Source organism: Leptopilina heterotoma, unplaced genomic scaffold (assembly GCF_015476425.1).
Source record: "Leptopilina heterotoma isolate Lh14 unplaced genomic scaffold, ASM1547642v1 Lhet_247, whole genome shotgun sequence".
Lineage (NCBI taxonomy): Eukaryota > Metazoa > Arthropoda > Insecta > Hymenoptera > Figitidae > Leptopilina > Leptopilina heterotoma.
In genome coordinates, this window is record NW_025110963.1 from 1,314,938 (window position 1) to 1,329,101 (window position 14,164).

The 14,164-nt window shown below is 28.6% G+C and overlaps 2 protein-coding genes across 2 annotated transcripts; one reads left to right on the plus strand and one right to left on the minus strand.

The window, feature by feature from the left end:
• Nucleotides 1-2,345: 2,345 nt before the first annotated feature.
• On the plus strand, nucleotides 2,346-3,335 carry LOC122503202. Its single transcript, XM_043613659.1, has 2 exons — nucleotides 2,346-2,736; nucleotides 3,056-3,335. The coding sequence occupies exons 1-2, from the start codon at nucleotides 2,432-2,434 to the stop codon at nucleotides 3,294-3,296; spliced, it is 546 nt and encodes a 181-aa protein (XP_043469594.1). The 5' UTR covers nucleotides 2,346-2,431; the 3' UTR covers nucleotides 3,297-3,335.
• A 5,177-nt stretch (nucleotides 3,336-8,512) lies between these two features.
• LOC122503211 lies at nucleotides 8,513-11,268 on the minus strand. The gene is made up of 4 exons (XM_043613671.1): nucleotides 11,065-11,268; nucleotides 10,260-10,550; nucleotides 9,690-9,810; nucleotides 8,513-9,438 (listed from the first exon to the last, which is right to left on the minus strand). The coding sequence occupies exons 1-4, from the start codon at nucleotides 11,266-11,268 to the stop codon at nucleotides 8,513-8,515; spliced, it is 1,542 nt and encodes a 513-aa protein (XP_043469606.1).
• Nucleotides 11,269-14,164: the final 2,896 nt, after the last annotated feature.

Below are 14,164 nucleotides of genomic sequence, written 5' to 3' on the forward strand. Positions count from 1 at the left end.
AGCCCTAGAACGTTTAAATCTATCAAAGCAATTTTTGTTCAGAGCTCTGTCCGTGTTGACGTGCGGAATGTCCCATAAATATTTAGTTATTTAAAAAAAATTATTTTATTGATGCAAATAAATGTTTATTTGAATTAAAATCCATGCATTACTGAATCAAGTAATTTTCCTAATTGATTTAAAGCAATATTTATTAGATCCAATTATTCTATTTATTTGACTTAAATAATTCGAATTTGCTACAAATAACTATTTATTTGATACTAGGTACAAATTAAAATTTTTAAATCAAGGGCAGTTCCATACGAAAAGTAAATGGTGGATCACCGATTTTTCTTAAAGTTTGTAATTTTGTAGTATTTGGGGTACTTAATAACTGTGCCAAACAGTTTTGCAAAAAAAAAAAATTTTGCAAGATATTTAGATTTGAAAAATCGGAAACTGAAAATAAATAAATAAATGTCAATTTTTTATAAGATTAAAAAAAGTTAAGAAAAATTAAATTTTCAATAATTTGTTTAAACAATAATTTTTTATTGTTAAAAAAATATGCTAAGGACATCATGGAGTTTCCTAAAAAAATTATTTTCTGAAAATTTAAACCTTCCTTAATAAGTGGTTAAATTTTTAAAGAAGTGCATTTTGAAGTTTTTGAGAAAAAATTTTTTGAAGTTTGCGCTACGAGTTTTTGTGCGTTGCGCCAACTAAGTAGCGCCTATATCAGTGTATTTTAAAAGATGATATGACCTTTACTGCTCGCCTCTAATACATTTATTAATTATATACGTATATATTATTATTATAAACAGTTTAACTATATATTTTTAACTTTTTTATAAAAATTATTTTCCTTTTTTATTGTAAAAAATCTTTTCCTCCACACTTTATCCAGGCTTATATTTTTAATTTTTTATTTTTATGGTCTTCAGTGGAACAGAAGTCAAACGTTATTGTGTCAAATTTATTTTCTACTAACTGAAAAAATGCTTTAAGGAAAAGATTTTTTACATTAATCCATTGATGCTTATAGGCAAAGAAATGCAGATATAATTAAAGTAACTATTGGAATCCTGGCATGGGATCTAATGATAATTTTTGTCGTAGAATGTTAAAAAAATATTTTCTTAACAATTTTTTTTATAAACAAATGAAGAAAAGTTGATTTTTATAAAAAACTTATAGCTCTATTTGATTCTACGCTAAAAACCACTACGAAAACATATATTATTTAATTTTTTAAAAAAGACCTATTGGTGTAAATATGTTATAAACAATTAGCCTGCATTCATACTGTATGAGGTATAAGGATCGTTTTTGAAGTTAAAGATTTTTTTTACACAATATAAGCTTAATCAGGAGAGTTTTTAACGTTAAAAATTTTTTAAACAAAATTTTTACCTCAAAAACTATTTATGTAAGTGGAAATAATATATATTATATTATTAATAATTAATATAATTATATATATATATATATATATATATATATATTAATATTATATTATTAATACATGAACTATTTTTATAGTTTTTGTATATTTAAAGTCATTTTAGTTATACCGATAAGTGAGCGGCGTTATTTATTTTCTAATTTAAATTTCTAATTAGTTTTTGTTATCCTGCTCATTTTCTGGTTAACAAGAATCAGCAAAGTTTTAACATATAACCCAGTTTGAAAATTGTCTATTTCAGATAAAAATGCAATAATTCTTTAACCACAGTAAAACTGTCATTCCTGCTAAAATTACTTTAATTATTTTTTTCTTTTCTTGTTTTCTTTATTTATTCTCAGATATTGAGAAACAAAACACTATGGATATGATAAAAATGTTTACTGATAATCACGAAAAAATAATATTCTGTGCTTTTCTACCCGCTTTGTCAGTTGATATTTTTATTTATCTCCTCGTTTCGTATCATTTTTAGAAAAATTTCTTGGGGGTGTAATTTTAATTTTTTAAACACAGTTTTAAAGCATTTCTAAGTGATCCTTTCTTAAAAAAGACATGGAGTGGAAAGGTCGAATGTATCGAAAAGTATCGAAGTAAAGAATGGGCAATGAGAATGTAAAATCTTATTAGAAGGGTGTTTTCAAAATTGCTTGGACATGTACAGGTGGCGCTCCAGTCGTATGTTATTTAAAAAGAGCGCGAGTATATAAATTTTATTTTTGTGAAGAGAAAGTACTCATAATAAATCTTATTTTACAATGTCAAAAAAACGTCAACATTTAAGATATAAATAAGCAAATTATTAACTAAAAAAATTAAAATATTATAATGTCTGTATTATATTGGGATCTGAAATCGTGACGTCACAGTAAGAATGACGTAGAAAGATGTCCGACACAACAAGGCACCTACGAATATCATAACACGTGTGATAAACTGCCGGTCTCGTTCTTTTCACAATTAAACGTTATTAATGCAAAAATGAAATTAAGTATTTCAGAAATTTGTAAGTTCAGTGATTGTACACCGTCTTCCAGAAATTTTGTTGAAGGCGAAAGAGTCTGGCAAGCTGACCACATTATATTTTGTGGTCAACAAGACAGCGACGAAACTTCAATTAAAATTATAAGTTTCTGCTTACAATCATCGAATTTAAAATCTGCTCCGCATCAAATTAAGGGAGAGATAAACTTATGTGGAAGTATAATCAAGATGACATGCAGCTGTAAGGCTGGTTTAAGTGAAAAGTGCAAGCACATCGTTGCAGTTTTACTTCATTTAAATTCGTCAGTATATACTTACTTTACAATATTTTAATAAACTATTAATTATAAACTATTAATAAAAATTAATTATTAGTAAATCGTTAATTTTTATTAATACTTTATATTAAATTTGCAATTTAATTTAATAGTAATTCTTTAAGTTATTATAATATTTATAAAGCGACTTAATTTAAGGTTATGTTACTATTTGCATTGTTTTTACTTTCATTTAGAGTAAAAAGTATCCAATACCGTATTAATTTAAAGCGAAATTTGTACTTATCATAATTAATATTTAAATTTGATGTAAAATAATTTCTATATATTTTTGAAATTGTAGGATTAACATTATGAATCTGGAACTATGCTCTTGCACGAATACAACGTGTTTATGGTCTGCTTCACATCAAAAAGCACTGGAAGTTTACGAACCAGCACCTCTTCGATGTCACAGTTGTTTTGTCAATGAATTTGAAAAAGAATATGATTTAAAAATCACAGGAGAAGATGAGGAATTTATAAAAGATTTACTTTTTAAATGCGATCTGAATTCAGCACTTGCAAAGGATATGTATGGTTAAATTTTTGTTTTATATTGGTGACTTTTTAGAAAAATTTTATTTTATTTTACCTAGAATTTATTGTATTTAAATAAATTTAATTATTAAATTTATTTAAATAAATAAATTTAATCGATTTATGATTAATTATATTTTTGCTTTTGCAAAATGTATCATTTGATTTTTATTACATTTTAAGTTTCAAAACTTAAAATTTATAATTTGCAAGTTTCTGAATGATTTTATAGAAATAATTTTGATTTTGAAATCCGTGTTAGATTTCAAAATCGTTTTTGTTATATTAATTTTATATTCTACATTTTTGATCAATTTTAAAAACACATTCAACTTATATTTATATTTAATAATGTTCAATATTTAATTTATAATGTAAAAAGTGTAATGTTATTTACGTTTTCAGCATTTCTTTAATTTATTTTATGTCTAAATGCAGAAGGGTATATAGAATTATTTTTAAAAATCTTGTAGAGCGGAAGGCTGAAGCATTTTTTAGAAAAATAATTTTATAGGCCTTTCCGTAATTAGATATTTCAATTCAATATTCTAATCTAAAATGTTATTAGGATTGGGCGACATGAACCAGTGGTCTGCGACTTAGAGAATAATAATTCTATAGTGAATAATTCCTATGAACTCCAGGTTCTTCTCCAAAATCAACCATCTGAATTCATGATTAAACTTTCAGAAAAAAAATTAAATTTTAATTTAAGAAGTTGTTGTGATTCCGTTCTAAGTAGATTAAATGGCGATGTACAATCGATTGCTGAAAATACGGATAAAGATCATATTCAATGAAAAATAGAGCGCCAATTTAGATTGACTGGTTCAAGATACCGTATTTATACTTATACGGAAAATAAGAAACCAAATTGGAGAAACAAGTCAATAAATTACTTTTACCCCAAACCGTTTAAAGCTACTCCTGAAATGGTACATGGAATTGAACAGGAACGATTTGCACGTCAAATGTATGCTGAACAATATGAGATCGAAGTAAAAAAATTTGGTCTGATAATTTCTGCAGAAAATCCCTGGTTAGGTTTTAGTCCGGATGGAGTTGTTTTTAAAGATAATAAACCAGAAAAGTTAATAGAAATCAAATGTCCTTATTTAGGAAAAACCAAAACTGTTGAAGATATTTTAAGCAATTTAAGTTACATCAAATTACCAGAGAGGACTTTGAAAGAGAAAAACGCGTACTATGCTCAAGTTCAATTCTGTGGAAGAAAGACATAACAGCATAACTGCATTTGTCATGATTTTGAGATAAATTAATTTTAATGTTCTCTCACTTCTGTCAATTCAGAAAATCAACAGATTTGTTCGGTCTTTTGCATTTAGTACTATTATTTAATATATTTTCAAAATTCTTTTATAACATTTAATAAAACACACGATTTGATATAAATTTTGATAATTTTTCATCGGAATCATGAGTTTTATTGCACTTATGCGGTTATGCAAGTTCAGATTGTATATGAGTCCAACTTCAGACACTTTTAATGTCACAATTTGTTTTGGTTTGATTTGTCATAATAAAAAAATTTTTCATACAAAGACAAATTAAACTATTAATTCGTTAGAAAAAATTATAAGAGTTTATTTAGTTATAAAATTTATTTTTTTATAAAATGTTTTTAATTTATTGAAACGAAGAAAAAATTTACTTTACTGTTCAACTTGAAGAATTTTTCAATTTATTTTTTGAAATACTTTCCAAAATTTTTTAGAATAGAAATACCCTTAAAAATTAGTAAACAATTAAATGCACAATTTATGCTATAAAAAATTTGTTCCAGTTTTATTAAAATAAATATATTTAATTTAAAGTACGAAAAATGTATTTTACTAAAAACATTTTATTACAAAATTCTTATTGTTTTTATTCATAAAGGTTATTTTCATTTTTAATTATGTCAATTGTTTTTTAAACTGAATGCAGTTATGTTATTATGCTGGTCTCCTTTTGTCAAAAACGCAATTATGCGATTATGTTTTCCATTATTTTCTACATTAATAACTATTTTAATGATTTTTCAGCTATTGAACTTTGAAGAGCAATATTAAATATATACAAATCTGATGTTTTCTCAAATTTGATAAAAATGTCAGTTATGCTGTTATGCCTTTCTTCCACAGAATTAAGAATGATTATTATTTTAAATATTAAGAAAACGGATTTTATTATTTGCGCTTCTTTTGACAAAAGCTTTATAGTAATACCTGTGGAATTAAACTTGCCTTACATAGAAAAACGGTTAGGCGACTTACAAAAAGCTAATTTTGAGTACATGATTCATAGTATTTGTATTAAAGAAATGCTGTAAAACAAAATAAAGTCTGGAATTAATTTAATGATTTTCAAGCATAATATTTGTATTATTTTAAGGAAATGTAAAATAAAATATTGTCTCCAATGAAATTTCTTTGTATTTTATTGTTCTTTTGACAACTTTTAATTTACAATCAAATTGTATGTTTATAATTTAAAATAAGTTTATTTCCATGTTTTTAAAACATTGTAATGCTTATTGTATGGATCAAGACGACTAAAGTTATGATATAAATTTATCATCTTTTAAGATAGGTGAACTTAAATTTACTATTGCACATATTATATTCATAATGTGCTCACATTTTTTAACCATGATAGTTTGCATTTTTCCTCCTAAAATTTGGAATACTTTGATCCTCTGATTTAATCTCTCAACATGCACTCTGGCACTAGCAATGCTTCTATTACAGAGGGCCTCATTTTGAGAAAACTGTGGCTTCTTTCTCAAGAAAGGAGGTCTTACAATTTTTATTCCATGTTCAATACATATGTCATCGATTAAAAATCCCTTATCGACCATTATTTCGTTGTAAGTATTAGCATGTGCAATAATTGGGCTTTGTTCAAAAATCGCTTTATCAGACGATCGACCACCATATGCAGGACTCACATAAGCAAGTTGACCTCCTGGAGTACACGCTGTTAAAAATTTAACTGTATACCTACCTTTATAAAATGAATACATTAGCAACTGGTCACACAAATTTTGAGGTTTTTGAATTTTGATCTCGGTTCAGTCAAGGACTAGAGAAACGTTCTTGTATTCTTCAAAACAAATAGGAATATTTTTTGAAATTTCTTTTCTAGACGGAAAAACAATTGCATGCTTTAAAGTACTGCCTAAAATGTCGATTATATTACAAATCACGTTAGATATGTGGCGTTCGGATATAGCCTTAAACAATACTGCCAAAAAGACATAACTGGCATTTTGTTTTAATTTTAAAAATTTCATAATAACTCTATCGCGAACAGTTCTTTTTTCTGAATAAAATGATAACCGTGGAGCCACCTTTTTAACAATTGCAACCAGAAGATCTAAAATTTTAAAAGTAGGGATGCCGGTCATCGTGCTTAAATATATCTGTTTGTATAAAGGCCGAAAAACTTAATTCCAAAAGATCGCCACTTTTAACTAAAATTCCAACGTCTACTGTCATCGGCTTGTTAACAATTGTAGCGATTTCTTCTCGGTTATTTTCAACATCGGTGGATACCACAAGTTCATTATTGGTTTCATTTTCTTTTTGGTTCATTTTTTCAAGAACATTTAAATTCGAATTCAAAGGGCCCTCTTCTGAAAAACTATTTAAATCAGGTACTCGAGAATTTTCAGTCTCTTCTGACAACAAAACATTATTTGTTATTTTTTCTCTACGTTTGATTTTTCTTTCTTCTCTTGATGTTAATGCCAATTGTTTTTCAAAATCTAGCTTAGATTGCCTGCATGTATATCTACAAAAGTGTGTAATTAATTAATATATTTTAGGTTAAATCTAAATTGCTAAAAAAATATTGGATCTATACCCAATAATTATTTATTTAGAACAATTTACTTTAAAAAATGTATTATTTTACAATGAAACTTTTCTGTTTACTTATTTCAATAATTTTAATACATATATTATATATATAATTACCTTGTATCGAGTAGTCCTCTTTTCTAAAATGAAGGGAACAAACGAGCATGTTTAAGGGTACTTTTTTTCCCATTCTCAATACATGTTCCCATTGTTTTCGTCTGTCAACCATTTCTTCGTTACCATTTTTATTCACAATTTTTACAAAGTTTTTTTTGTATTCGGGAAACTTATGAAATCTCACATCTGGATTTTTGCATGAGTAGATATATAGGGAGGGTTCTAACTCAAGATCCCTGCACCGACATGTTACCGACACTTTTAGCCCAGACTCAAACCACTTAGCCAAGACTCAAACCCTTGAGGGGGATATTCAGACTTTTATGCTGAGCCAGATATGACGTCATGCTTCCTAGAATTTTTGGGGGGGATATTGAGATCATGATGCAAATGTGATTCTTGGAATTTATATAATTTCTTGGAATTATAAAACAATCCTAGAATTTTCCATAGGGGTTGATGACTCAGAATTTTTTATTGGTATTTCCTGTTTTTGTTTTTTGCAGGGTGCATTCTTTAACGATGACGCATAATTTCTTTGTTTTTCGCAAAATGGGGTTGATGACTCATTATCATTGGTATTTCCTGTTTTTGTTTTTTTACATGGTGCATTCTTCAACGATGACACATAATTTCTTTGTTTTTCCCATCCACGAGTATCATTGTCTTTGGAGCTTCAAGAATGGCGCCTATTGTGTGATGCAGTAAAACATATAATGCGATTTTTCAACGGAGATTGTGATGCATTAGTGCTGGATTGTGAAATGTTTACAATACGTTTTAGTGTTACATATCGTTTAATATCAATTGAGCGTTTAGATCAATCATTTACATTTAGTGAAACTTCATTTGCAATTTTTAATGAACTTATTCCTTGTTTTGAACAAAAATATGTAGAACTATCAAAATTCATTTTGCAGTATAGTAAAGATATAATTGTAAAGTTTATTGCAGAATTAATATTTAAAAATAATGTAAAGTCTACAAAACATGCCACGGATTTTATTAAAAAACGTTACAGTAGAATACTTCAAAAAGTGATGGGAAGAACTAATGTTTTAAATTTAGAGACATTATTGCTGGAACTTGTCACATTTCACTGTAAACAAATATCAAATGAAGCTATTCAACAAATGTCAAATATTCAATATATAAATGGTAAATTATTGTAAAAAGAGGATAAATAAATACAAAAATGCATACAATTCAATTTATTTTTATTTTAACCTTTCTTAAACACATTATAAATCAGATTCGTTTATCCAACTGTTATGAGAATTATCAAAACCTAACCATTTTACAAATACATTAGATCCTCGTTTTTTTAATACTTTTTCAACTAAATATACATCTGGATATTTAACTTTAGAAAGTTCTTGATCGTAAAAACATCCACTTATTAGATTTTCCTGATAATCACTCAAGATATATGTTATTGGATTAGTATTTTTTACATCGCTTATAGTAAATATTTCTGTAGTCCAATTTGGTGTATAACCTTTCTCAAAAACATGTTTAACTTTACTTATACGTACTCTATCTCCAACTTTAAATTTGTTATATTGCCTGCTTACTGCAACTTTTCTAAATACATTAAACAACAAATTATTTTCATTTTCAGCATTTACTTCCATTGGTTTCATTTTTATTGTTCGATGTTTACTATTATTATACGCATTTACTAAATCACTTAATATATCTATCCATTTGTAATTACCGCGTAAACTAAATTGCATCCACATTTTATTCTTCAAAGTACGATTAAATCGTTCACAAATTGACGCTTTCAAATTACTATGAGTAGAATACAAATTAATGTTATAATTTTTAATAAGATTTTCAAAATGTAAATTATAAAATTCTTTTCCTTTATCTACTTGCAAATTTTTCGGTATGCGTTTTTTAATTAAAATAGATTTCATTGCCGCAGTCACATTTTCACCTTTTTTGGACTTTACTGGAACAGCCCAGGCAAACTTTGAAAATGTATCAATGACGGTTAACAGGTACTTGTAACCTTTATTTTCTCTCGCATAAGGTTGCATTTCAACAAGATCAGCTTGCCAAGTCTCGTCAAAACCTCGAATGTCAACACTTCTTCGCTTATAATTTTTTCTCGCTGGTTTATGTAACTCTTTCACCAACTGTAGTTTTTGATCCTCTATTGCTAATTACCTTCAAGTGTGCGCAGTCTGCTGTCTAATTGTAAAATAATGTCTTTGTTGGTAGACATCATCTCTATATTTCTTTCAATACTGATTTTTAGATTTTCAAAATATTTTTTTATCAAATCTTCTAAATCTAAAATCTTTACTACATTGTCATTTACATCATTTCTCACGGAACCGATTACATCATAGATGGTGTTTGCTTTAGATTCAATAACTTTGTTTACAATATTCAAGTTTACTGCATCACCGTTGCTCTCGGCATCAGCTACGTTACAAAGTTTCTTATTTTCAATATTAAAATCTCCTTCAGCAGTCAACTTAAAACCAAGTCCTGGTGGACCTCGATTTGAAGTTTCTGTGCTTTTAAACTGATGTCCGAATATGTCGATACTCATCATGAAAATGATAAAAATTTCTACAAATGTTAATTAATAAACAATTACAGCTTCTCTCAACTCTTCAATAATTGATATAATCTCATTATTATGACTGGGATTTCCAGCTGCTTGAGATGCCAAGAGCAATCTTAAACGATCAACCAATTTATTAGGATCATCCCAATAAACATAATAAATTTTTGCATCTTCTTGATGAGGCATATATTCTGGAATTATACCTTCACCAGAATGTACTGCTATATAGTTTAGATATTTGGAACTCTTTTTAGATATAAAATAGCACCATCTTTCTCTGATTTATCTCCATCTCCATTATCATCTCCATCATCATCATCATAATTATCACCGTTATCGTCATCATCAGCAGCTGTTGCAAATGATAAGTCATCTCTTAAAAATGAATCATTCTCTCTCTTAACTTCTTGATCTTCTTCAAACTCAAATGGAAGGTCTCCCTCTCTTTCAATTTTTACTGGTCGAATTTGTTTAACAATTTCAATGTCGTCAACTAATTTCTGAATTAGTGTCACTATAGGTTTAAAGGTATTACTTAAAGTCTGTTCAATTTCTTCCTTGCCCAATTTCATCAGTCTATGCTTTCGTCGAATAGCATCACTGGCTTTTGCAATTTGACCAAGAATATCTTTTTGCTTTCGCAAATGTTTCAAGTGTGTAGAAGACATGTTGATTGACCAATGTCTTGAATGAAACTGTTTATAAAGAATATCATTTCTCTAATTTTATAAAACAATCAAAACACTTTCTATATCTGCCTTCATTGATATTACGATCTTTATCAATGACTATAAAATCATGCTTATTTTTCCAACAAGAGTTGCAAAGTTTTTTAAATTCTATAAATGTCATATCAGTATTTACATGATCATCATAAATATGTCTAAGATTCATTTCATCTTGTTTGAATAAAACTAGTAAATTAACATTGTCACGTATTAAATGTTTTGGAATTCGCGCATATGTTTGACATAAATAAAAGCAATCTACAGCTTTGTGTCTTCCCATAGCAAAAAAAGCTTTAATATTATCTTGTTTTTCACATGCTACGTCATCAAATATAAATATTGAGTTTAGTAACGCATTGTTTGGTTCTACAACATCCGCATGTTCATTAAATGGAAAGTAGCCAACACCCTCTACTGGTTGCAAAATGTTTTCTAAGAATTTGTATTTTGGTTGATATAACGATTTTGAGTACACATAAACATTTTCAAATCGTAATCCATTGGGATGTATTAAAAGAGCAAGTAGAGCATTTGTCTTTCCACAATTTGACGGTCCACAAAATATTGCTCGCACACTATTTGGCAATAAATTTCCATGACGATTTTCTGTTTTCTTATTACAATCTTGAACAAGAGTGTCAAAATTGTAGACTGGCAATTTAATCGATTGTGCTTCAAACTCCATTCTTACGATTACTGAGGTTAAAACTATAAATACAAGGTTTTTAATAGTTTCAATGTCAGTTTACTGTAGTCGCTTGTAACGTTTGCATGCAAATCTAATAATGACGTTTATGTGGATCTAGTTTCTTCGGAGAGGTTTGCGATTTTGTGTCTATAGTTAACTCTTTCATGCTTTGGGCAAGGTCTACGTTAGGCACTACTGTTGGAGGCAACTGGGTTAATTGACTATTACTGTGATAATTGATTATTACTGTCATAATTTTTTTGTTAGATCATTAAAGGTCGACTGTTTGTAGTCAAATGGCAAAAAACTATAAATACATTGGTTATGTAGATTTCCCCTTTAGTCTTGAAAAAGTTTTCTTACCGTAAAGAATATAAATATGGGTGTAAATAAAAAACAAATTAGTTTAAAGAAAACTTCGAAAAGAGTAAGACGAGATAGAGGTATTTTAAATGAAATTATCAATAAATTACCTTTCGAACTTCATATACCTGGCTATCAATACTGTGGTCCAGGAACAAAATTGGCGAAAAGATTAGCACGAGGTGATCCAGGAATCAACCCTCTCGACGCTGCTTGTAAACAGCACGATATTTCTTATTCAAAAAATAGGGAAAGTGTAGAAGCGAGAAACGCAGCTGATAGAGTACTTGCTGATAAAGCTTGGTAACGTGTGTTTGCTCCTGACGCAAATTATAGTGAAAGAGTTGCAGCTTACGCAATAACAAATGCAATGAAGGTCAAATCAAAATTGGGCATGGGAATTAAATCAAAAGAAAATATGAAGAAAAAGAGGGAAAATAAAATATCAACGTTGAGAAAGATTGTAACCGCAGCGACAAAATCTATTAAATTAGATACAAATGCGCAGTCTACTATTAAATCAAAACTTGAAGGTGCACGTTTGCAGTTAAAATTGCTGGTGGCAGGCGAAAAATTAATAAACCTCGAGTTTTACCAATACCTTCTAAAGTGGGAGGAATTTTACCTTTTCTTATTTCTTTGTTTGCGGGTTCAAGTGCAACGGGGGCCCTAGCAGGGGGAGCAGCTGGCATAGCAAAAGCTGTAAATGATGCAAATTCTGCAAAACGTCAACTAGAGGAAAGCAAGCGACATAATCAAACAATGGAATCTATTGCCTTAGGAAAAGGTCTCTTTTTAAAACCATATAAAGCAGGATTAGGCCTTCATCTAAAACCATATAAAGTAGGGCAAGGATGCAAGTCAAAAACTTGAAGTAAAGCTACCTCACCGTGCGCTAACAGACTTAGATTTACTAAAATTTGCAAAAAGTTTAAAAATTCCATATTTTCGAGGAGTTTTTATGCAAAATGAACTACCTATGCGTGGTCCTAAAGAAAATGAATTTGCAATTATTAATCTAGATGATAATAATGGTCCTGGTACACACTGGTGTGCCTATAAAAAGAATAAAGATTAAATCCAAGAAGACTAGAGACAGGAGGTAAAACTTTGGTAGTGGGGGTATGGCAATGCTGAGTCGCTCAGCTGATGTATGGTCAGGCGTTTACTTTCAAAAAAAGGTTTCGCCGCAATAGACCACACGGACTTCTGCGCAGCTACACACGTAAACACAGGAAAATATATTCTATACAAATACAATATGAAATATAAGTGTTTATATTTTCAAACATCTTTTAGTTATTAGAAAAAAAAATTTTAAATCAAAAAAATGTGGAAACTATAGCATGAAGTGTATTTAAAGTTAACAAAAAGTAATAGTCATAGTTCTGTGTTCATCTTTCTTCTTGTTACAACTTTTCACACAGCACGTTTTCGGAATTTTTAATTATTTGAATAACACTTAAGGTCATGTTATTTAGTGGTCACGTGCTCCATATACTTTACTATGGAAAAACATCACACTGAATAGCATGGCCTAAATTTAATAATCACTCACATTATTTCTATATATATCCGTCATGACACACATTGTGTCTCGATTGCACTTTAAAGTTAACCTCAAATTAAAATCATATCATACACACTGTAAAAAAAATCTCTGTAGATTTACAGTTATTAACAGAAATTTGTAAAATAACATCTTTAAAAGTAGCGAATGTACAAATCCCTTTAGTAAAATTACTACTTTCAGCTTGTCAATTTAACAAGTTTCTGTAAATTTACTACTATGAAAGTAGGTAATAAAAGGAAAAAATTATTACTGATTATTACCTACTTTCATAGTAGTAAATTTACAGAAAATTGTAAAATTGACACGCTGAAAGCAGTAATTTTATTATAGGGATTGTAAATTCGCTACTTTCAAAGGTGGTATTTTACAAATTCCTGTAAAAACCTGTAAATCTATACAGAAAAATTTTTTTAAAGTGCACATGTGAAACACGGTATACAAGAATTTGAATGTGTGAGTGATGTGCAGAAGCACCGCGCCGGCGACTTTTCGAAACGAAAAACGCCTGGTTAAAGGAAGGCTCTTGACTCATCCCCACTACCGAAGTTTCACCTCCTGTCTCTAGCCTTCTTGAAAAAATCATATATTTTGATAGCTTTGGTAATCTTCGACCACCTTCGGATCTTGTTAAATATTTTGGTGTTGGTAGCATAAAATATAATCATAAACGATATCAAAACTATAATACATATGTATGCGGACATTTATGTCTTAAATTTTTATGTAAACAATTGAATATTCCTGATTTGTATACTCTGCATATAAATAAATGATATTCTTAGTTTAAATGTCAGTTATTAATTTGACCTCATCATGGACGATTCACTTATTTTAACGTTGTCTGGAAATTCTCCCATCTTAGAATCTTAATTTTTTCCGCCAATAGAGTTGTCTAATTTTAAAAATTATGCTCTTGGCCTTGTTGAATTTTTAACTTTTAATTCTATTCCTAATATA

Excerpts from the sequence above, each read along its gene's own strand:
- LOC122503202 (XM_043613659.1), top strand. The coding sequence starts at position 2,432 with ATGAAATTAAGTATTTCAGAAATTTGTAAGTTCAGTGATTGTACACCG. Across the intron at positions 2,737-3,055 it reads GTTTTACTTCATTTAAATTC|GATTAACATTATGAATCTGG; the intron begins GTCAGTATATAC and ends TTGAAATTGTAG.
- LOC122503211 (XM_043613671.1), bottom strand. The coding sequence starts at position 11,268 with ATGGAGTTTGAAGCACAATCGATTAAATTGCCAGTCTACAATTTTGAC. Across the intron at positions 9,811-10,259 it reads AGTTTGAAGAAGATCAAGAA|TTTAAAAGCACAGAAACTTC; the intron begins GTTAAGAGAGAG and ends TTCGGACATCAG. Across the intron at positions 9,439-9,689 it reads AGCTGATGCCGAGAGCAACG|CAATAGAGGATCAAAAACTA; the intron begins GTGATGCAGTAA and ends GAAGGTAATTAG.